We start from the raw sequence: 24,324 nt of genomic DNA on the forward strand, positions 1-24,324 counted from the left end.
ACATGATGTTGTGAATGGGGTATTAGTCTTTGTCTTCTTAAACTCATTAATAATTCGTCAAGTAAAAACAAAGAAAATTGTAAAGGTGGTTTGGAAATCTGTTCTTATTAGCATAAGATTCTTACAATTTTATTACTTGGTTTACATATCAGGTTTACTTCCAATTCCGAAATAACATCAAACATTTCAAAGAGTGTCATCATATTTTCAACACCTGAAAGTTTGTCAAAAACACACCACTGTGCATTGTATTTTCAACTCTTTACTGATGAAACACTCTCCCTTGTGTTTGATATATAGCTACATAATATTAATGCTGCATCTGATAAAACTCTTTTGGAGAGCATTGTGGTACCTCCACATTAACGATCTCGTTAAACTTTGAAAAATCCACAAAATATTTGCCATTCTCAAGAAACTTTCTGTCGATGACATCCACAAAGTCATAGCCCCATAAGATTTCGTCACTTGTATATGATGTCTTGGGCTGTGTGTTCATTCCTGTGTGTTCGACGATTCCATCCAAAACTGCAACAACTTCAAAGTCTGATTCTCTAAGTTTATCAGGAGACATTTCATAAAAAGGACTTTTTTCATCTATCACATGGATTATCACCATGGGTAACAGAAGAAATAGCTCATTTCTGAAGTCATTGTCTGGATTCCGCCAGTCATAACACACTTTGAGATCCTCCTGATAGAAAGGGATGTCTCTTCCTTCCATGGTTTTCCACTTCCTAAAAAGCTGCATCCGTATCGAAGCGTCAACAATTTGACTCTTCCGAATGTCTCCAACTCGAAACATCAGACACATTTTTCCGTCTCTAGGTGCAATGACTGCATACTCTGAAAACATCACAGTCTTCATGCGTTCTCGAGGCTGTGAAAGCTTAGCAAACGTCAAACCAAGCATAAAAGCATCCAAAATTAATCCAATTAGAGATTGTACTTGCAATATGATTGCAGCCTCTGGACATTTGTTTGTTATTGCTCTGCTTCCATAACCAATGGTTTGCTCGGTTTCGATTGAAAACAGAAATGTAGATACCCAATCGTCAACCTGGAAAAAAATATTATAAATAATATGCTATCATATCATGCAAATAAAGATAGGGTTGAGTTTACTATGACTGAATATCTACATATAACTGTTTAATTAAACATACATTTAGTAGTTTAATTGTTTAATAAAACTTAATGAAAACAATTACAATTATCCTAGTACCATTAGAAAGGATTTTTGGCCAAAAAAAATTCAGAGGAACTTTTTGTCATTTTTGAATAGGTACCTTTTAGGTGTACACAAAGTCGAGTCGTGCCAACAAATTGTTACTCTGGCGTCGTTTAGGAGTTCCTTTCATAATTTTCAACGATTACATGTGAACTGGGCAATTTTTTCTTGGCACAAAATAAAGATATAGTACTGTGACCAGTGCTATATGAGGTGACCCCCCCCTGCCCGCATGTGGTTTCATATTACCATACTGAAACACACAACAACGCCCCCTTTCAGAACACACGGTCATGTATTCAGAATATGTCAGTAAAAATTACAGAATGTAAACCTGTAATTTGTTTTGATTTACCTCCGTGGCACAAACAGAAGGCCCTCGCACTGCAACCAGAAGCCACCACAACAAACCAAACACGACCCACGACAGTACATACGAGCCACAAAATATCAAGATCACCCAGGGCCAGCGAAGATCGATCATAGTAGTGAAAATATCAGCGAAGTAAAGCTTCGTTTTCCGTGGTACATTCCTAGCTGACACTTTAAGTGATCCGTATTTACTGACTAAACGCCTCTTCCTGGAACGATCGCGAACAGGCCATCGAGTGTGCTGATCGAAGGTTGGTGATTCAGAACATGGCGGCTTAAGGGAAAATGCCGCTTGATTTCCTTGACGCTTTGATGAGCGCATGCTGACCATATTATCCGAAGAGAATGGTTCTATTCTTACAAATGATTCATCTGCATCATTTGCATCACTTGTGTCGGCATCGCGATCAATACTCGAGTTGTCAGATGCCATATTTCACTAATGTTTTTATCCTCTGTGACGGCTGTGACAAAAGAGAGGTCACGCTCTTCTGACTTGTGCCCAGTTTCTCTGCGCGTTACGTTGACCGCATGGCTAAGCCTGGGTACCAAGTATTAAAGGAGATTTTACCTAATTTTTCCTAAATTTTACTTTTATCACCCTATTTTCTTCTCTCCCCCCCGAAACAAAGATTGAGCTAGCCTGAACTGATACGCCACCATATTAGCCACTATGTGGAAACGCTGTTTTTAACCCCTTCCCCCTTCTTCCACAGCCTTCATTTGGTTTGTCACGCATCGCTTACAGTTTTCCCCAGTGACGAGGACTGTGAGAAGCGTTGCGTTACGACAAGTGACGGCTACCGTTATTTTGTAGCCTGTTCCAGACGTTTGGTCATTTGGGGAGCAGCACGAAAAACGGTAATAGAAAAATAAGGGAGGCCTAGGCAGCCCCTCTACATTTTTTTCCTTGCCGTTCTTTGCGCTAATCCCATCTTTCGCGCTTCTTCCCAGCTAGCTTCCCAACTAACCGAACTATCTTCGGAGTTTAAGTGAGCCACGCCTCTTCTTTCAAGGCCCCCACCAGCTAGACAAATAGGCGTATGGTACCTGGTTAGGTTCAAATCAATTCGAATACAGTAAACACCCGCATAAAAGAACAAATGGATTAAGAACACCAGGCTGAAATTTGGCCAATAAAGCCCCATTTTTATAAGAACAAGATCAGCCTGAAAAATTCAGCATGTTCTTATAAAATAGAAAAGGTGTCATAATTACATAAAAAACAAGTGATTTTATATGGCAGTCATGACGCTATCAGCTGTCAAGTGGTTGTATTTTTGTATTGAGCACTGTACTGATGTTTCTACAATGATACAGTATTGATTGTGAAGAATGTTTATTAATTTATGCTAATTTCACATCTAGGGACATTTTGGGGTAGTATTACTAATATAGAAATTCAAGAACATTTAAGAACACTTTGAGGCTGATTTGTCACTAAGCACCAATTTAATAAGAACCCGATCAGCCTGACCTCCGAAATCACGTGTTCTTATATGTGGGTGTTTACTGTATTAAAAAAGCGTTTCGCGACTTTCTCCAAAAATAACTTTTAATATATTTCAACTTTTTGGATAAAACTCCTGATCTTACAAATATATTTCTGTACGTTTAAGAAAAATAAATCCCCCAAATACAAAGGAGCTCACTGAAAACCATTTCGGTGAACAGCGCTTAAATATCACTTCGTCTATCCTTATTTTATTCTTATTGCATAAGTCACAAATTTTCAGTTTCACAGAACTGTTTTTTTTTTCGCCTGGTTTTCGCACTTGTCATTTCAGTTTCGTTCGTAGGGCAAACTTGCTAAGAACGAAAAAAACATCGTGTTTTACAACACAGAGAGAGGTTTTTAGATCGATGCACAAGTACTAGAATCGTACTAGAAAAGTACTAGAATCGACTCGATTTTAAGGATTAACTTAATCAGAAACATCAAGCTAAACAAAACAATCCTAATTCTTTCTGTTTACCTACACAGGAAAAGGAAATAGGCTTTTATAGATTGTGCTCCTAAAAGTGGCATATTATGCTACTAGCAGTGCTCAAAATTTTGCCAAATTATGCAAAAATTATGCCAGAATTCCCAAATTATGCTTCTGATTTCCGAAATTATGCTCACAAAATGACGTAGATTCTATACATAGAGGTGCGCAATAACGACACCAAATTATGATGTTTTTTAAATAAACTGTTGTTGTAAATTTATTTGTGTTTATGGCAGTTTATCACGGCCGTCAGCTGTCCAAATTAGCTGCTCGCATCTCTAAACCGTTTGTAAAATGCCTCCAACGACTTAACAATCACAATTGTATAGCTAAAACACGCATTGCAAGAACAAACTACCTAAATTTCATTTATTTCTGTAGAAAGTACACCATATTTACTACATTTTATGAATTTATGCTCCAAAAAGTGCTAAAAATTGCTAATTATGCCGTGGCAGTGCTCGTTTCACAAATTATTCTTTTTAGCTCCAATTATGCCAAAAATTATGCTAGCACAATCTATAAAAGCCTACTTGGAAACGCGCGTGGATGAAATCAAGTGTATTAAACTTTCGCGCGCGTAAAATAAGAAGACTTTTGGACATCCATGAAGCAACTGTGCTCAGCATATAATTGCGTCCAATAAAATTATCTAGAATCTTCCACTATTCATCTCATTGCTCCTTCAGATGATATTCAACAAATATTCTTATCACCAAGCAAAACAATCTTGACGACAAATCGTTTTCTAAAAGCCTCAAAAAGCGCAAAGTTATTTTAATCTTGCTATTTTCTCTTAGCGGTCAAAAAGAAAATTGCAGTTGTTTTACGCTTACTGAAAACCATTGCCATTGACTTCGTTCTGTGTTGTGAACTCCCCCCGACGTTACTAATCGAACAGTTCGGTAATCGAACTTGATCGAACTGAATCGAACTTAATCGAACGATTCGGTTCGATTAGTTCGATAATCGAACAGAATCGAACCCAAAACTTTGTGTGAGAGAGTTCGATTCCGTTCGATTTCCGAACTAATCGAACCAAATCGAACTTAATCGAACACAAAAGACAAATCTTAAATTCACCCTCATACAACCAGATAATTGAACAGTCTGTCTAAGTAACAGTAATAAATGAATAAATTTTTTATTTATGGACTTTCGGCAAAAAAACCCGAAACGCAAAGTTCAACAGACAATAGAAAATAAATCCTCCTTCACTCTAGTTCTATTTCATGTTATCAACCTATGGAGTCCCAAGTAGTCTGCGTAGCTGGCGATTTCGTCGGAAAGCACGCGTGGGAGATTACTGCGAAGACTCGCCTTCTTTCACTTTGCCGATTGTTTCTAGCGACCTTGCCGCTCACTCGCTCCCCAACAAAACCGTCAGCTGCGCACACTATAACCCAAGCAAAATATTATAAACTGAAACAATGCTAAAAAACTGTTTTCAAGTTATTTGACATAAGTTAACCTAACTGCAAAAAACCCGTCCTTGAAAGCGGAATTCGTTACTTAAGATTATGAGATCTAGATAACGTGCGATAAATGAAACCGCCATATTTGCAAGGAAAGCAATTAAAATTAGCAACAGAGTCGTTAACAGTATGGCAATCTCTAAAAAAAATTCAGCGATTTCAGCACATAAAAGGTCGCTCAACAGCTTAACACATGCAAAAAATCCTTCAATGAACTTAAACATGTTCACATCTACAGAGGTGGCTAGAAAAAACAATATAATGATCAATATCAATTCGGCCGAGAAATAAAAATAAAGTGAAAGTTGCTGATTTTTGTTGTCCATCTTTTGTTTATTTGGTTGTACAAAATCGGGCTCCTGAAGACCACCTGCGTCAATTCAATTTATTTCCTGTCGGCTCCGTCATTGCCAATATAATATCCAGATATATCTGTCACGTAGATATCCTCCGCTCGGCCTCGGTGCTAAAAACTGTTTGTGTTTAAGGCAAAATTTTCATCCATTTTCCATGATTTTCAAATCGAACCCAGTCGAACTTAATCGAGCCTAATCGAACTTAATCGAACGTTCGATTTAGTTCGATTACTCAAAATTTTTTGTGAGAGTTCGATTCTGTTCGATTACCGAACTTAATAAATCGAGTAAGTTCGATTAATCGAACGTTCGATTTGGTTCGATTAGTAACGTCGGGACTCCCACGAATTATACTAAATTACCAGATCTTTACAAAGGTCGTACAAAAGGTCGTTTATTAATCTGAAATTTGATGAAGCATACGGTACTTGACTATTCCTGATAAGCCAAAGGAAAGATTATCTCTTTATTTGTTTGCGCGAAAACGAAATTCGAAAATGATGATATGAAACGCACGCAAATTTAATAGTCACATACATGTTCGATCTTGATTGCTATGTGAATATTCACACCTTGATAAGTACTTTGGGTTGTTAATTGCCCTGTATAAGCAAACACAAAAAGATCAACGGGATCAACGCCATGTTATTTTAATTAGCTGAGTCAATTCATCACTGAAAGTTAAAGTTTCTTTTGTGAGTTAGCACATGTGTTTATCAGCGCGCAAATGAAATCAGTGGCCACTTCAACTAACAAATGATAAAAAGAAAAGATTTGAAATGGTACTCTCATTATGAAAATTATCTTAATGTATGGTCACGCTTATCAAACAGGCACTCCTAATTTTGTAAACTCGTACCCAAGCTATTCACATAATCATTCCTGAACACCTTTCTATTTTCTACTTCCAACCTGACTAAATTACGTTAAACATATGCAATCGTATCGCCATTTGTTTCTTGGTCAAGATTTAAAGTTATGTCAGCGGGTCTTTGTGTTGTAGTGTCTGAGTCGTCGTCGACATCTTCTTGCGTTTCAAGGCTCAGCAGAGAAGATTCAGAGTTCATTTTAAACATTTTCCCCTCGTAATAATCCTTAGCGGAAACCTGGGGGGTGGGAACTGGACGGGTGTCGTCGAAGACTGAAAAATCCACCCTGTACCTGCCCGACTTCCATCTACTCTCATCCGTAGTGCTTACAAACTCGTGACCCCAGAGGATTTCATCCGCAATATAAGACGTTTTGGCTTGAACAAGCATGCTAGTCGCTTCTACCGTTCCTTCAAGGACCACGACAATCTCGAAATCGCAGTTGAGAACATCTTTTGGGTGCATTTCGAAGAGGGGGCTATTCTCGTCGATTACGTGAACTATTGTAAGCGGTAGAATCAGAAATAAAGTACTGTCTTCTAGCAAGTTTTCTTCGCAAGACCAGTCTATTCCGACGGGCAGTTTTTGTTGATAAAACGGAAGTTCGATCCCTTCTCGAGTTGTTCTTTTTCGAAAGAGGTGCACTCTAACGACAGCTTCTAAAATCTGACTCTTTCGGACGTCACCCACTCGAAACATGAGGCACATTTTGCCGTCACGCACTGCGACAACAGCGTTGCGAGAAAAAAGAATGGTTTCCGCGCGATTGCGCGGGCGAGAAAGCTTGGCGAAAATCAAACCCAGCATAAACGCGCCGATTATAAACCCAATAAGCGATTGTACATTGAGTAGAACGACGGCTTCGGGGCAGCTAGGGGTGATTTGTCGCCCACCGTAGCCAATAGTCGTTTGTGTCTCCAGAGAAAACAGGAACGCGCTTGTAAACGAGTCAACGTTATCGACACAGACATTATCGCCACGGAAGTATGTTATAAGCCACCAGAAAAATCCAAAGCCCAGCCAGCTGCCACAATACATAGTAATGTAGACAAAAGTAATCCATCGCCATTTAGAGTCAATCATTGTCGTAAACAAATCGGAAATGTACATGCCATGTTTCTGCGGTACGTGTGACGCGACGACTTTCAACCCCCCATGTTTTCCTACGAGGCGGCGTTTCTTGACGTGTTTCGTCGACAGAACTCGCTTCATTCTGCTCTTTTTTCCCCTTGCCGCTCTTGTTTTGTTCTTTCGGGGATGACTGGTCCCATTTGGCTGTTGTATTTTCACTTCTTTTAGCTCGTACTTTTCGCCACCGCCTTCGCCGGAGTCGCCGTTCATGTTTGAGTAGTCGGACGATGATGCCCCAGAGTCTGAATATTCGTCTTCGTCCCTCAGGCCCGCCTCTCGTCTTTGCCAGTGTCTTCTCACTTGGTTACTCGACCTGTCTGAGTAAGACGACATCTTTAATAACTGACCGCTTGTTATGTACAAACTAAACGGTGAACGAAAGACGAATCAAATGAAACTCGAAAACTCCGCTTGAAAACACTTGTGACTTCCCGTCAGCTTGGCATAAACATGTGACATCGACAAAGGTCGACAAAACGAGACCTTCGCCTGCTGTGACGATATTTTGGTCAATATTTAAGCCAGTGTTAAAATCCTATTTTTAACAGATAATTGTGAAAGTATGCAACTCGATCAAGACTAATATTTTATCAAATCTCTAGAGCAAGTGTGAAAAAAAGCTACCAAAAACCGCGACAAAAACGTGAAACATGGACCATTTTACAGCTATCATACCTGAAAAGTTTTGTTCTTCGTTGTCAGAAGTATACACAACGTTTAATTTTGTTTGTCAATATTCGCTGCAGTTCGTTCATCGCTATGCTCACTTGTTCATTGTGTTATTGTACTTAGGTTTGCCCGTGGGATTTTACTGAATACCGTGATTTATTTGCATTCTCTATAAATTTGTATACATTTGCATGTGGAGTGTTTTTTACCCCAACGTGACCTATTCACTTTCTGAGACAATGCGTTGTCACGTAGTCTCACCGTATATAAGACACAAGAGAAAAATAAACAGCACCACATAAAAGAACTGCTCGATAGCTCTTATTTTAAAAGTTATGTACTGGAACGTACTGACTCCAATTTTAACACTTTTGGAAGTAAGTGGGTGAGGAAATCGGTCTACACCGTACTTGTATCTGATAAAGTTTCGCCACCTTACAGACCGTAAAACAATTTCACTTTTTCACATGTTCACATTAGTATGAGAACGGACCAGAACGGAAAGTTTGTAATTAGATTTCTATTATTCATTTGCGCGGATAAAATTAGAAACGACGGGATTTTCAAAACTATGAAACTTTCAGATTTAGAAAAAGAAAATGAAGCGTCAGTTTTCCCGCCTTCTTGTAGAAAATAAAAAAGCCAAAAGAAGAGCAAGACGTTTACATGAAAATGTCAGGAAATAAATTGTATTGTTGTTCATATCGTAAGCAATCAGTAGAAGTGCCTAGTGATTGTACCGTCGATATAGTAAGCGGTTTTATTTAGTAAAACTATTAATAACCACTAGTAATTCGTGAATTTGACAACCTCGTTTACAGGGCTTTTCCTTTGGTAATCTGGAACGCCCGTTCCAAATTACCAAGGAAAAAGCCCTGGGAACGAGGTTATTAGTACTTTTACTTAGCTTACAATATTTAACAGTACAATAACAATCATCAGTATTTTTACTGAAGCGCTTAGATCATCAATCCAAAGAGCAAAAGGACGCAAATGTCATATGGCGAAAATGAAAAAATAATGACGGTAATTTTTTTTAAAGAACTTAACTTGATTTAAAAGATTTTAAGTAGGCGCTACCCCATGCAGCAAACTAAGCAATGGCATCATTGCCATACAGTGTTGCAGTTTCCACGACTTATCAGTGTTGTTTTACAAAGCTACACATCCCCGTTTTCGGCGTTACATAACAGTCATCCTCTTCCCCAGGGCCACGCGTAATTTTTTTAAATGACATGACGTAACGGTAAATAATATGATTTTTTTTGATTGGCTGATAAAAACTGCATGCGTAATTAGGTAAGAGAATTGAACCCCTTTATAATAAGTGATTCCACGACATAGCAGCTTCCATTTCGCGGGAGAAGATTGCCTGTTGCATCATCGTCCAAAAACCGCTGACTACATCGTGAATTGATCGCTTTGCAAGTTGTGAGAGCATCGCTACTAGGCATGAATAGATTGTGCTAGTAAATTCAGGAAAAGTTGCTTCACAATATACCTTAAAGTTGCTCTAAAGTTGCTCAAATATCAAAAAGTTGCCACCAAAATTTAGAAAAGTTGCTTGCTCTAGAGTCGTTTTGTTTTAGATAAATACTCAAAACGTGTTTGTTTGTTTGTTGCCATTTAAAAATTTTCATTAAATATTCTTACAATCATTAAAAGAGTCCAAAAAGCCATTGTTATATGAGAAATAGAAATACTTTGTTGTAATCAATATGCTCTTTAAACTCAACATAATTTCAATAATAGATAAAAAATAAAATAAAAAATAAAAAAAGATAAAAATCCCTCGAAATGAAACGACTTTTATGGTTTGGATCGGTTTTATATCAATTTGTTGCTCAAAAGTTGCCAAGGAAGGCAAAAGTTGCCCTAGGTTGCTGGTACTACAAAAAGTTGCTCAAGACGCTAAAAGTTGCTCAAACGTTGCTGAGCACAATCTATTTATGCCTAATCGCTACTCGGTCCCAGACCTCGTTTCTTCCCCCCCCCCCTGGTGTAAGTTATCAACGACTTGAATTGCCAAAACCAGCGGGCAAAACACAAGGATAGTCGTTCTACTCAACGACTACAGCAGGCAGGGCGGCTTCCTGTTCCATTTCTTGTTTCTTGATATCCTCCGACACTCCGACAGTTGTAGCAAGGATTGCTGTACAGCTCTTTCGAACGCCAAACTCAAATCTCGTATCTTCTTTCAAAATTCGCTTTCTTCTCGTCTCAGTGAGCCCCAGCCTTCCCCTTTCTTTTACTGAGCAGACACAGACGAACATTTATGCAGTGGACATGCGCTACCGGATGTCGTGGATTTTACGACATCCGGTATTCAGTGTTACCAGAGCCCTCCGTTTCGCCGACCACGTGACCAAAAGAAACGGAGGCTCTGGAAACGAGAATGCATGACAGTCGTCTCAGGTAATGTATACTGAACTTTGAGCAGCGTAGAGAGTTATTAGACAGACTTAAGTACTACTGAAATGAAGGCTGTACGCCACAGCACATATTCGTACACAAGCACATATGCTGTTGATCGTGCTTGTGCTTATGTTTCTGCTTATAGCCAGTGAAAACCAGCCTTAAAGTACTAAATCTAAAACGAGATCTAGAGTTATAAAAGTGAGTAGTTTTGTATTAGGGGTATCAAATGGTCTTTGCGAGCATTTGGGAGCATGCGAGCACAGCGTTTTTCTTTGCGAGCACGAGCATTGACAAAAATTAGCCTTGCGAGCAACGAGCACTTTTCAAAATCCTACCTCCACTAAAAACCGAGCATGCGAGCACTTGTAAAAATGTGCGAGCACGAGCAAACGAGCACCCACTAAAATTTTGCGAGCATTGCGAGCACTGCGACATTTTGAGGGACCATTCTTGACTCCTTGTATTTGGCGTGAATAAGCAAATTATTTTCTATTTTTCAATAGTTAGAGAAAAAGTAGCAGCATTCTGGCGTTTGCCGTTACTTGAACGTGGTGCTTTATCTCTCTATTGACACATGATCCTCACCGTGAGCGCACCAATTTAAGCAACTGGGGAAAAGAAGCCTGAAAAATTTCAAGGCTGCAACGGGAAAACACTTGTTAGGGAATATTAAGCCATCTAACTCTTGTTAATTGATGCCCGGGGGGGGACTCCCATATTAAAGGGACGGGGATGCTCGTCGGAAATTTTGAAAAGAACCCCTAAAAAGAGACCAATCTGTGCGTGGCTCAAGCTATTGTAGACCCCTAAAAGATACCAAAATTCTGAGAAAAAAACTTATATTGGTATATTTCTTCGTGTGTAACCCTAAACGAGACCCTGACGGCTAAAAATATTGTCATTTTCTTGCATTTTCCCCAGAACACCCTAAGCGAGACCCAAAGTCCGAAATTTATACCCCTAAGCGAGACGACGAGCATCCCCGTCACTCTCATATGGGAGTCCCCCCCCCCCCCGGAATTGATGTTTGTTAATTTTTTCATGGTTACGTGAAAAAGATAAGTCTGTACTGGAAGGATGGAGGATATTGCCTTGAAATAAATTTAGCATGGATTTGTGATTATGTTAGTATTCATAGAAGCGTTTGCTTTGTTCTGCGGAAAGCAAGATCGACTGAAAAAAAATTGAGGAAAGGAAATAAATGTAGCAAACACCGGATGTGTTAAGTTGGTAATGGAACCATGCCAAAATGAAAACAAAACATTCTTAAACAAAAAGTTCGATAAAACGGGAAAAGCACCTGCTAAATGAAGGAACAGGGCGGAAGTCACGAACGTTTCAAGACTCGACTTTTTGCCTCTATGTTGTAACACTTTCGTTCGCAGCAGGAACAAATGTTTTCTTATTAACGTATCTTCCAAACGAAAAGATGCCATAGGAACAGCAGAGAGTTGTGAACAGGAAGGTATTGTAATTACGTACTCAATGCCAAATTCTCAGAACTTCCATTTAATACATTGAGTGTATGGAAATTAATAAAGAGAGGAACTGGCATTTTAACTTGTCGGAAGATGTTGCGTAGTCCTATAAAACCATCAATGGATCACTTAAATTAACAAACTATTTCATTAAACTCATCAAAACAAGTCTAAACATCAGTATTTCCCTAGCTATAACCTTTCAGAGCACGAGCTGTAAGGTTGCTGTGTTATTTACTTAAATATTTTCACCCTAAGGGACTTTCCTTTTAACTGTCGAAATAAATTAACCACCTGCAATATTTTCAGATGATATTGGTAATCGGCTTAGAGAGAACTAGGTGCTTTTGCGAAGTTTACAAAACTATAAACATATTGGTATTAAAGTTTGTCAAAAAATTGTTACCTATTTTTTTTAAACTATCAATGGATCTCTTAACAAACTATTTCATCAAACCCAAACCCAAACAAGTCTATATGTCAGTACTTCCTCTATAGCATTTCAGAGCGCGAGCTTTAAGGTTGCTGTGCTATTTACTTAAACATGTTCACCCTCAGGGGCTTTTCAGTATTCAACATTAGATTTGAAATTAATTAACAACATACAATGTTATCAGATGATATTGGTAATCGGCTTGGAGAGAAATAATGTAGGTGCTTTTGCTAACTTTAAAGTTATATTGGTATTTAAAAATGTTGCCTTATTCTTTCAAACCATCAATAAATCTCTTAAATTAACAAACTGTTTCATCAAGCTTATCCAAACAAGTCGCAATATCAGTATTTCTTTAACCCTCAGAGCGTAAGCTTTAAGGTTGCTGTGTTATTTACTTAAAAGATTTCACCCTAAGGGGCTTTTATTCAACAACAATTTTGAAATAAATTACTGAACCACATACAATATTTCCATGTGATATTGATAATAAGCTTGGGTAGAAATATTAAACGTAGGTGCTTTTGCGAACTTTACAAAACTATATACAGAGTTGGGTAACAATAATTTAACTCGTATATATAAATAACTTTTATGACTCTATGTGACAATGTAGGAATTCAACTACTGACTTCGAAAAGCTCTTTCCAGAATAGACTTAATTTCAATACGTCATAATGTTGTCTATTATTATCATAATTGATCATGGGGTTCCATATTTGTTTTTACAGTGAAAGTTATTGAAGAATCACGAAATAAAACGTTATCTCAGTTTTTGTCTTTTAATAGTTTAAAAGAGAGGTTAGGGTAATTTGAATTTGTGTAAGCTTTGGGCCATCATTGATGACTAGCTGTCACCCGTTACCTATCTTAGCTCTAACAGGATTTTTTCTAGAAAGCGCGCTAAGAACCACGCACGGGATCTGAACCCGTTTTGTCTTTGTTTTTCAACTGAAGACATTATTTTTTACTTCAAATAATCAAAACTACCCTCATGCCACACATTTAGCGCGCTTTCTAGAAAAAATCCTGTTAGAGCTAAGATAGGTAACGGTATCCTTTCTTTTCACTCAAATAGACCTCAGACAATCTTTGACAAAAGTAGTTGACACATTAACTTCGCTCTGCGGTTTTTATGACAAATTTAACACTAGTTTTTAAATTTCATGACTGTCTGTTGTTTCTCCCCCCATCCAATGTTGTAAAATGGTAGCAAAGGACTTCTGGAAACAAACTACAACATTGATTGGGGGGAAGGGGGTTGGAAAGGTGGGGCAAAAGGATGGAATTGGTCCATATAACAAAAAATAAGGGCGTAAATTAACAATGGGTCAACACTTTTGTCAATGATTGTAGTCATCAATGATGGCCCAAAGCTTTATATATTACACTATGAAATTCAAATTACCCTAACCTCTCTTTTAAACTATTAAATGACAAGAAACCGTGAGATAACGTTTTATTTCGTGATTCTTAGCTTTCTCTGGAAAAACAAATATGGAACTCCATTATCAATTATGATAATGATGGACAACATTATCACGTATTGAAATAAACACTATATTCTGGAAAGACATTTTCGAAGTCAGTAGTTGAATTCCTACACTGTCGCATGGTAGCCTGTGTTGAGTCATAAAAGATATTTATATAGTTTTGTAAAGTTCGCAAATTAAAGCACCTACAGTGTTTCTCTCCAAGCCGATTACATATACCAATATCATCTGAAAATATTGGAGGCGGTTAATTTAAGGCGAGAGTTGAATGAAAGCCCCTTAGGGTGAAAATGTTTTTAACACAGCAACCTTAAAAGCTTACGCACTGAAGGGTTGAAGAAATACCGACATTTAGACTTGTTTCGATGAGTTTGATGAAGTGGTTTGTTAATTTAAGTGATCCATTGATGGTTTTAAAGGTCTACGCGACATCTTCCGACAAATTAAAATACCAGTTCGTCTTTTTATTTATTTCCATACACTCAATGTAATGGTGGTTCTGAGAATTTGGCACTGAATACGTAATTACAATATCTTCCTGTTTACAACTCTCTTCCGTTCTTATGACATCCTTTCGTTTGGAAGATACGTTAATGATAAAACATTTGCTCCTGCTGCGAATAAAAGTGTTACAACATAAACGCAAAAACTAGTCGAGTCTTGAAGCGTTCGTGACTTTCGCCCTATTACGTGTTCCTTCATTTAGCAGGTGCTTTTCCCGTTTTATCGAACTTTTTGTTTAAGGTCGTTTTTGTTTTCATTTTGGCATGGTTCCATTACCAACTTAACACATCCGGTGTTTGCTACATTTATTTCCTTTCCTCAATTTTTTTTCAGTCGATCTTGCTTTCCGCAGAACAAAGCAAACGCTTCTATGAATACTAACATAATCACAAATCCATGCTAAATTTATTTCAAGGCAATATCCTCCATCCTTCCAGTACAGACTTATCTTTTTCACGTAACCATGAAAAAATTAACAAACATCAATTCCGGGCCCGGGCATCAATTAACAAGAGTTAGATGGCTTAATATTCCCTAACAAGTGTTTTCCCGTTGCAGCCTTGAAATTTTTCAGGCTTCTTTTCCCCAGTTGCTTAAATTGGTGCGCTCACGGTGAGGATCATGTGTCAATAGAGAGATAAAGCACCACGTTCAAGTAACGGCAAACGCCAGAATGCTGCTACTTTTTCTCTTACTATTGAAAAATAGAAAATAATTTGCTTATTCACACCAAATACAAGGAGTCAAGAATGGTCCCTCAAAATGTCGCAGTGCTCGCAATGCTCGCAAAATTTTAGTGGGTGCTCGTTTGCTCGTGCTCGCACATTTTTACAAGTGCTCGCATGCTCGGTTTTTAGTGGAGGTAGGATTTTGAAAAGTGCTCGTTGCTCGCAAGGCTAATTTTTGTCAATGCTCGTGCTCGCAAAGAAAAACGCTGTGCTCGCATGCTCCCAAATGCTCGCAAAGACCATTTGATACCCCTAATACAAAACTACTCACTTTTATAACTCTAGATCTCGTTTTAGATTTAGTACTTTTAAGGCTGGTTTTCACTGGCTATAAGCAGAAACATAAGCACAAGCACGATTAACAGCATATGTGCTTGTGTACGAATATGTGCTGTGGCGTACAGCCTTCATTTCAGTAGTACTTAAGTTTGTCTAATAACTCTCTACGCTGCTCAAAGCTCAGTATACATTACCTGAGACGACTGTCATGCATTCTCGTTTCCAGAGCCTCCGTTTCTTTTGGTCACGTGGTCGGCGAAACGGAGGGCTCTGGTAACACTGACTACCGGATGTCGTAAAATCCACGACATCCGGTAGCGCATGTCCACTGCATAAATGTTCGTCTGTGTCTGCTCAGTAAAAGAAAGGGGAAGGCTGGGGCTGACTGAGACGAGAAGAAAGCGAATTTTGAAAGAAGATACGAGATTTGAGTTTGGCGTTCGAAAGAGCTGTACAGCAATCCTTGCTACAACTGTCGGAGGATATCAAGAAACAAGAAATGGAACAGGAAGCCGCCCTGCCTGCTGTAGTCGTTGAGTAGAACGACTATCCTTGTGTTTTGCCCGCTGGTTTTGGCAATTCAAGTCGTTGATAACTTATATTACACAATTCGATTCGTTTGGAACTCATTGAATTGCATGGCTGATAGATGTGTTCTTGTTGTGTCGTCTCTACACGAAATATTATCTGACGGCAGATAGAAAAGTTCATGTAGAATCCAGAGGAATTGGAGTTATAGTCGCGCTGTTATAGTGTTTAAACATGGAGTCGAGGATATCATCAGCTGATAACATTCCGACGGTTGATGATACTGTGAAATTTATTTTTGGCCATGCGGAGGTATTGCAGAAATTCAGAACTAAAAAAGCCGCTGATCGACGAGGTACCATTCTATTGAGCAGCGGTAAGAAATATCACATTGAATTTCAAAATCTTCATGTAATTCATGAACTCCATTTTGTGTGTATATCTTGTATAAGCTAAGTTGATAGTGCAAATGTTTGCAATATTTTTAATGCAATAAAAAGTACAACCGAGTTACACCTTACAAGTGATGTATTTGTCATTCGTTCATAGACAAAGGTCTGCTTCGTGAATACGTTATTCCAACAAACTCCCAGTGTTATTCGGTCTTTTTCCGGTATCATTTTTTTTCGCTCCGCTTCATCTTCAATTGTTTCGATGACCGGAAGTATAACCAAAATTGCGTAGAAGCGTTTCGTTTTTTACCCAATTACGCATGCAGTTTTTATCAGCCAATCAAAAAAAATCATATTATTTACCGTTACGTCATGTCATTTAAAAAAATTAGGCGTGGCCCTGGGGAAGAGGATGACTGTTATGTAACGCCGAAAACGGGGATGTGTAGCTTTGTAAAACAACACTGATAAGTCGTGGAAACTGCAACACTGTATGGCAATGATGCCATTGCTTAGTTTGCTGCATGGGGTAGCGCCTACTTAAAATCTTTTAAATCAAGTTAAGTTCTTGAAAAAAAATTACCGTCAATATTTTTTCATTTTCGCCATATGACATTTGCGTCCTTTTGCTCTTTGGATTGATGATCTAAGCGCTTCAGTAAAAATACTGATGATTGTTATTGTACTGTTAAATATTGTAAGCTAAGTAAAAGTACTAATAGCCAGTGACTCAAGACTATGAGTCAAATTCACAACCTCGTTCCCAGGGCTTTTTCCTTGGTAATTTGGAACGGGCGTTCCAGTTTACCAAAGGAAAAGCCCTGTAAACGAGGTTGTCAAATTCACGAATTACTAGTGGTTATTAATAGTTTTACTAAATAAAACCGCTTACTATATCGACGGTACAATCACTAGGCACTTCTACTGATTCCTTACGATATGAACAACAATACAATTTATTTCCTGACATTTTCATGTAAACGTCTTGCTCTTCTTTTGGCTTTTTTAATTTCTACAAGAAGGCGGGAAAACTGACGCTTCATTTTCTTTTTCTAAATCTGAAAGTTTCATAGTTTTGAAAATCCCGTCGTTTCTAATTTTATCCGCGCAAATGAATAATAGAAATCTAATTACAAACTTTCCGTTCTGGTCCGTTCTCATACTAATGTGAACATGTGAAAAAGTGAAATTGTTTTACGGTCTGTAAGGTGGCGAAACTTTATCAGATACAAGTACGGTGTAGACCGATTTCCTCACCCACTTACTTCCAAAAGTGTTAAAATTGGAGTCAATACGTTCCAGTACATAACTTTTAAAATAAGAGCTATCGAGCAGTTCTTTTATGTGGTGCTGTTTATTTTTCTCTTGTGTCTTATATACGGTGAGACTACGTGACAACGCATTGTCTCAGAAAGTGAAAAGGTCACGTTGGGGTAAAAAACACTCCACATGCAAATGTATACAAATTTATAGCGAATGCAAATAAATCACGGTATTCAGTAAAATCCCACGGGCAAACCTAAGTACAATAACACAATGAACAAGTGAGCATAGCGATGAACGAACTGCAGCGAATATTGACAAACAAAATTAAACGTTGTGTATACTTCTGACAACGAAGAACAAAACTTTTCAGGTATGATAGCTGTAAAATGGTCCATGTTTCACGTTTTTGTCGCGGTTTTTGGTAGCTTTTTTTCACACTTGCTCTAGAGATTTGATAAAATATTAGTCTTGATCGAGTTGCATACTTTCACAATTATCTGTTAAAAATGGATTTTAACACTGGCTTAAATATTGACCAAAATATCGTCACAGCAGGCGAAGGTCTCGTTTTGTCGACCTTTGTCGATGTCACATGTTTATGCGAAGCTGACGGGAAGTCACAAGTGTTTTCAAGCGGAGTTTTCGAGTTTCATTTGATTCGTCTTTCGTTCACCGTTTAGTTTGTACATAACAAGCGGTCAGTTATTAAAGATGTCGTCTTACTCAGACAGGTCGAGTAACCAAGTGAGAAGGCACTGGCAAAGACGAGAGGCGGACTTGAGGGACGAAGACGAATATTCAGACTCCAAGGCATCATCGTCCGACTACTCAAACATGAACGGTGACTCCGGCGAAGGCGGTGGCGAAAAGTACGAGCTAAAAGAAGTGAAAATACAACAGCCAAATGGGACCAGTCATCCCCGAAAGAGCAAAACAAGAGCGGCAAGGGGAAAAAAGAGCAGAATGAAGCGAGTTCTGTCGACGAAACACGTCAAGAAACGCCGTCTCGTAGGAAAACATGGGGGGTTGAAAGTCGTCGCGTCACACGTACCTCAAAAACATGGCATGTATATTTCCGATTTGTTTACGACAATGATTGACTCTAAATGGCGATGGATTACTTTTGTCTACATTTCTATGTATTGTGGCAGCTGGCTGGGGTTCGGATTTTTCTGGTGGCTTATAACATACTTCCGTGGCGATAATGTCTGCGTCGATAACGTTGACTCGTTTACAAGCGCGTTCCTGTTTTCTCTGGAGACACAAACGACTATTGGCTACGGTGGGCGACAAATCACCCCTAGCTGCCCCGAAGCCGTTGTTCTACTGAATGCACAATCGCTTATTGGGTTTATTATCGGCGCGTTTATGCTGGGTTTGATTTTCGCCAAGCTTTCTCGCCCGCGCAATCGCGCGGAAACCATTCTGTTTTCTCGCAACGCTGTTGTCGCAGTGCGTGACGGCAAAATGTGCCTCATGTTTCGAGTGGGTGACGTCCGAAAGAGTCAGATTTTAGAAGCTGTCGTTAGAGTGCACCTCTTTCGAAAAAGAACAACTCGAGAAGGGATCGAACTTCCGTTTTATCAACAAAAACTGCCCGTCGGAATAGACTGGTCTTGCGAAGAAAACTTGTTAGAAGACAGTACCTTATTTCTCATTCTCCCGCTCACTATAGTTCACGTAATCGACGAGAATAGCCCCCTCTTCGAAATGCACCCGAAAGACGTCCTCAACTGCGACTTCGAGATTGTCGTGGTCCTTGAAGGGACGGTAGAAGCGACTAGCATGCTTGTTCAAGCCAAAACGTCTTATATTGCGGATGAAATCCTCTGGGGTCACGAGTTTGTAAGCACTACGGATGAGAGTAGATGGAAGTCGGGGAGGTACAGGGTGGATTTTTCAGTCTTCGACGACACCCGTCCAGTTCCCACCCCCCAGGTTTCCGCTAAGGATTATTACGAGGGGAAAATGTTTAAAATGAACTCTGAATCTTCTCTGCTGAGCCTTGAAACGCAAGAAGATGTCGACGACGACTCAGACACTACAACACAAAGACCAGCTGACATAACTTTCAATCTTGACCAAGAAACAAATGGCGATACGATTGCATATGTTTAACGTAATTTAGTCAGGTTTAAAAACAGTAGTAAAAACAAAGAAGGTGTTTGGGAATGATAATGTGAATAGCTTACGAGTTTACAAAATTAGGAGTGCGTGTTTGATAAGCGTGACCAGTTAAGATAATTTTCATAATGAGAGTACCATTTCAAATCTTTTCTTTTTATCATTTGTTAGTTGAAGTGGCCACTGATTTCATTTGCGCGCTGATAAACACATGTGCTAACTCACAAAAGAAACTTTAACTTTCAGTGATGAATTGACTCAGCTAATTAAAATAACATGGCGTTGAACCCGTTGATCTTTTTTTGTTTGTTTATACAGGGCAATTAACAACCCAAAGTACTTATCAAGGTGTGAATATTCACATAGCAATCAAGATCGAACATGTATGTGACTATTAAATTTGCGTGCGTTTCATATCATCATTTTCGAATTTCGTTTTCGCGCAAACAAATAAAGAGATAATCTTTCCTTTGGCTTATCAGTATAGTCAAGTACCGTGTATGCTTCATCAAATTTCAGGTTAATAAACGACCTTTTGTACGACCTTTCGTAAAGATCTGGTAATAATAGTGTAATTTGTGGGAGTTCACAACACAGAACGAAGTCGATGGCAATGAAAACAACTACAATTTTCTTTTTGACCGCTAAGAGAAAATAACTAGATTAAAATAACTTGGTGCTTTTTGAGGCCTTTTAGAAAATGATTTGTCGTCAAGATTGTTTTGCTTGGTGATAAGAATATTTGTTGAATATCATTTGAAGGAGCAATGAAATGCAAAATGTAAGATTCTAGATAATATTTTTATTGGACGCAATGATTTGCTGAACACAGTTGCTTCACGGGTGTCCAAAAGTCTTCCAATTTTACGCGCGCGAAAATTATATTCGATTCCATCCACGCGCGTTTCCAAGTGTGGTATGTTGCGAAGTTTGTAGGTAAACAGAAAGAATTAAGATTGTTTTGTTTAGCTTGATGTTACTGATAAGTTTAAATCCCTGAAGCAAGTCAATTCAAGTGCCTTGTTTGTATGTTGTGCATCTAAAAACCTCTCTCTGTTTTATAAACACGATGTTATTTTCGTTCTCGTTCGCAACGATCGAAATCAAGTATGAAAACCAGGCGAAAACGAAACACAGCTCTGTGAAACTGAAAATTTGTGACTTATGCAAGAATAAAATAAGGATAGACGAAATGATATTTCAGCTCTGTTCACTGAAATGGTTTTCACCGAGCTCCTTTATATTTGAGTGAAATATTTTTCTCACACGTACAGAAATATATTTGTAAGATCAGAAGTTTGATCCGAAAAGTTGAAATAAATTAAAAGTTATTTTTTGAGAAAGTCGCGAAACGCTTTTATTCGGATTGATGTGAACCTTGCCAGACGCCTGTCTGGCTGGCTGGTGGGGCCTAGCTTGAAAAAGGAGGCGTGGCTCATTTAAACCCGAAGAGGGGGTATAACAAAACAATAGGCTTTTCGAGCCTGGTTAAGTTCGAGGCATTCGGTTAGTTAGGGTGCAGCGCGAAAAATGGGATTAGTGCAGGAAACGGCGAGAAAAAAATGGCGAGGAGCTGCGTAGGTCTCCCTTATTTTTCGCTCACCGTTTTTCGTGCTGCTTCCCAACTGACCAAACGTCTGGAACAGGCTACAAAATAACGGTAGACGTTATTTGTCGTAACGCAACGCTTCTCGCAGTTCTCACCACTGGGGAGTACTGTAAGCGTTGCGTGACAAACCAAATGAAGGCTGAGAAGGAAGAAAGGAACCGAAGGGGCTAAAAACAGCGCTTCCACATAGTGGCTAATATGGTGGCGTATCAGTTCAGTCTAGTTCAATCCTTGGTTCGGGGGGAGAGAAGGAAATAGGGTGATAAAAGTAAAATTTAGGAAAAATTAGGTAAAATCTCCTTTAATACTTGGTACCCAGGCTTAGCCATGCGGTCAACGTAACGCGCAGAGAAACTGGGCACAAGTCAGAAGAGCGTGACCTCTCTTTTGTCACAGCCGTCACAGAGGATAAAAACATTGGTCAAATATGGCATCTGACAACTCGAGTATTGATCGCGATGCCGACACAAGTGATGCAAATGATGCAGATGAATCATTTGTAAGAATAGAACCATTCTCTTCGGATAATATGGTCAGCATGCGCTCATCAAAGCGTCAAGGAAATCAAGCGGCATTTTCCCTTCAGCCGCCATGTTCTGAATCACCAACCTTCGATCAGCACACTCGATGGCCTGTTCGCGATCGTTCCAGGAAGAGGCGTTTAGTCAGTAAATACGGATCGCTTAAAGTGTCAGCTAGGAATGTACCACGGAAAACGAAGCTTTACTTCGCTGATATTTTCACTACTATGATCGACCTTCGCTGGCCTTGGGTGATCTTGATATTTTGTGGCTCGTATGTACTGTCGTGGGTCGTGTTTGGTTTGTTGTGGTGGCTTCTGGTTGCAGTGCGAGGACCTTCTGTTTGTGCCACGGAGGTAAATCAAAACAAATTACAGGTTTACTTTCTGTAATTTTTACTGACATATTCTGAATACATGGCAGTGTGTTCTGAAAGGGGGCGTTGTTGTGTGTTTCAGTATGGTAATATGAAACCACATGCGGGCAGGGGGGGGGGGGGGGGGGGTCACCTCATATAGCACTGGTCACAGTACTATATCTTTATTTTGTGCCAAGAAAAAATTGCCCAGTTCACATGTAATTGTTGAAAATTATGAAAGGAACTCCTAAACGACGCCAGAGTAACAATTTGTTGGCACGACTCGACTTTGTGTACACCTAAAAGGTACCTATTCAAAAATGACAAAAAGTTCCTCTGAATTTTTTTTGGCCAAAAATCCTTTCTAATGGTACTAGGATAATTGTAATTGTTTTCATTAAGTTTTATTAAACAATTAAACTACTAAATGTATGTTTAATTAAACAGTTATATGTAGATATTCAGTCATAGTAAACTCAACCCTATCTTTATTTGCATGATATGATAGCATATTATTTATAATATTTTTTTCCAGGTTGACGATTGGGTATCTGCATTTCTGTTTTCAATCGAAACCGAGCAAACCATTGGTTATGGAAGCAGAGCAATAACAAACAAATGTCCAGAGGCTGCAATCATATTGCAAGTACAATCTCTAATTGGATTAATTTTGGATGCTTTTATGCTTGGTTTGACGTTTGCTAAGCTTTCACAGCCTCGAGAACGCATGAAGACTGTGATGTTTTCAGAGTATGCAGTCATTGCACCTAGAGACGGAAAAATGTGTCTGATGTTTCGAGTTGGAGACATTCGGAAGAGTCAAATTGTTGACGCTTCGATACGGATGCAGCTTTTTAGGAAGTGGAAAACCATGGAAGGAAGAGACATCCCTTTCTATCAGGAGGATCTCAAAGTGTGTTATGACTGGCGGAATCCAGACAATGACTTCAGAAATGAGCTATTTCTTCTGTTACCCATGGTGATAATCCATGTGATAGATGAAAAAAGTCCTTTTTATGAAATGTCTCCTGATAAACTTAGAGAATCAGACTTTGAAGTTGTTGCAGTTTTGGATGGAATCGTCGAACACACAGGAATGAACACACAGCCCAAGACATCATATACAAGTGACGAAATCTTATGGGGCTATGACTTTGTGGATGTCATCGACAGAAAGTTTCTTGAGAATGGCAAATATTTTGTGGATTTTTCAAAGTTTAACGAGATCGTTAATGTGGAGGTACCACAATGCTCTCCAAAAGAGTTTTATCAGATGCAGCATTAATATTATGTAGCTATATATCAAACACAAGGGAGAGTGTTTCATCAGTAAAGAGTTGAAAATACAATGCACAGTGGTGTGTTTTTGACAAACTTTCAGGTGTATGAAAATATCATTTTGATGACACTCTTTGAAATGTTTGATGTTATTTCGGAATTGGAAGTAAACCTGATATGTAAACCAAGTAATAAAATTGTAAAAATCTTATGCTAATAAGAACAGATTTCCAAACCACCTTTACAATTTTCTTTGTTTTTACTTGACGAATTATTAATGAGTTTAAGAAGACAAAGACTAATACCCCATTCACAACATCATGTTTAAAAGCTGTTTTAATAATTAAACATGCTTAATGGTGTTTGTCAGCTTTAAATTTAGCCCAATGAAAGCACAAGTTAGAGCTTCTTAAAGATGAATTCCAGTCCTTACTGCGCAATCTCGGCTGCAATGTTTATGTGAGCCCACACGAAGGGAATGTTTACAAGCAAAACTAAAAATTCCACGACAAACTTACCTTTTTCTTCATTATTAACGCCAGATATCCTTGCAGAACAAATAATAACGAGTAGAAGAACCTTGACGCTATTTCAAACCGACGTTTTAGCTCATCGGAACTTCTTGAACGAAACGAACTGTAATGGCGGACTAAAAAACGTCATGTATGCTGTCACCGAAGTGTAACGTTTCAACGAATTCAAAACAAAAACGTAAACAAACCCCGAGTCTGCGCAGTACGGACTGGAAATCATCTTTAACGAACGTGTATTTCCTGCATTTTGTGAACATTTGTGATCAAAACGTTTTTGGTTTTTAATTT

The 24,324-nt window shown here is 38.7% G+C and overlaps 4 protein-coding genes across 6 annotated transcripts; 2 read left to right on the forward strand and 2 right to left on the reverse strand.

Moving 5' to 3' along the window:
- On the reverse strand, nucleotides 1-21,748 carry LOC144666895 (G protein-activated inward rectifier potassium channel 3-like). The gene is made up of 3 exons (XM_078528331.1): nucleotides 21,727-21,748; nucleotides 1,587-2,056; nucleotides 1-1,060 (listed from the first exon to the last, which is right to left on the reverse strand). Exons 2-3 carry the CDS (start codon nucleotides 2,034-2,036, stop codon nucleotides 311-313), a joined length of 1,200 nt encoding a protein of 399 aa, XP_078384457.1. The 5' UTR covers nucleotides 2,037-2,056; nucleotides 21,727-21,748; the 3' UTR covers nucleotides 1-310.
- Nucleotides 6,060-8,230, reverse strand: LOC144666008 (G protein-activated inward rectifier potassium channel 3-like). 2 transcript variants are annotated; one of them, XM_078527345.1, is made up of 2 exons: nucleotides 8,101-8,230; nucleotides 6,060-7,742 (listed from the first exon to the last, which is right to left on the reverse strand). In XM_078527345.1, exon 2 carries the CDS (start codon nucleotides 7,633-7,635, stop codon nucleotides 6,352-6,354), a length of 1,284 nt encoding a protein of 427 aa, XP_078383471.1. In that variant the 5' UTR covers nucleotides 7,636-7,742; nucleotides 8,101-8,230; the 3' UTR covers nucleotides 6,060-6,351. The 2 variants fall into 2 exon arrangements, with proteins under 2 accessions (XP_078383471.1, XP_078383470.1); XM_078527344.1 differs by lacking the exon at nucleotides 8,101-8,230 and having other exon boundaries at nucleotides 6,060-8,080.
- On the forward strand, nucleotides 17,585-20,327 carry LOC144665642 (G protein-activated inward rectifier potassium channel 3-like). Of its 2 annotated transcripts, XM_078526907.1 has the most exons (2): nucleotides 17,585-17,983; nucleotides 18,341-20,327. In XM_078526907.1, exon 2 carries the CDS (start codon nucleotides 18,448-18,450, stop codon nucleotides 19,729-19,731), a length of 1,284 nt encoding a protein of 427 aa, XP_078383033.1. In that variant the 5' UTR covers nucleotides 17,585-17,983; nucleotides 18,341-18,447; the 3' UTR covers nucleotides 19,732-20,327. The 2 variants fall into 2 exon arrangements, with proteins under 2 accessions (XP_078383033.1, XP_078383032.1); XM_078526906.1 differs by lacking the exon at nucleotides 17,585-17,983 and having other exon boundaries at nucleotides 18,220-20,327.
- On the forward strand, nucleotides 21,684-23,872 carry LOC144666896 (G protein-activated inward rectifier potassium channel 3-like). The gene is made up of 2 exons (XM_078528332.1): nucleotides 21,684-22,223; nucleotides 22,761-23,872. The coding sequence occupies exons 1-2, from the start codon at nucleotides 21,774-21,776 to the stop codon at nucleotides 23,508-23,510; spliced, it is 1,200 nt and encodes a 399-aa protein (XP_078384458.1). The 5' UTR covers nucleotides 21,684-21,773; the 3' UTR covers nucleotides 23,511-23,872.
- Nucleotides 23,873-24,324: the final 452 nt, after the last annotated feature.

The sequence above is a fragment of the Oculina patagonica genome, chromosome 9 (assembly GCF_052425735.1).
Source record: "Oculina patagonica isolate OP01 chromosome 9, crgOcupat, whole genome shotgun sequence".
NCBI lineage: Eukaryota > Metazoa > Cnidaria > Anthozoa > Scleractinia > Oculinidae > Oculina > Oculina patagonica.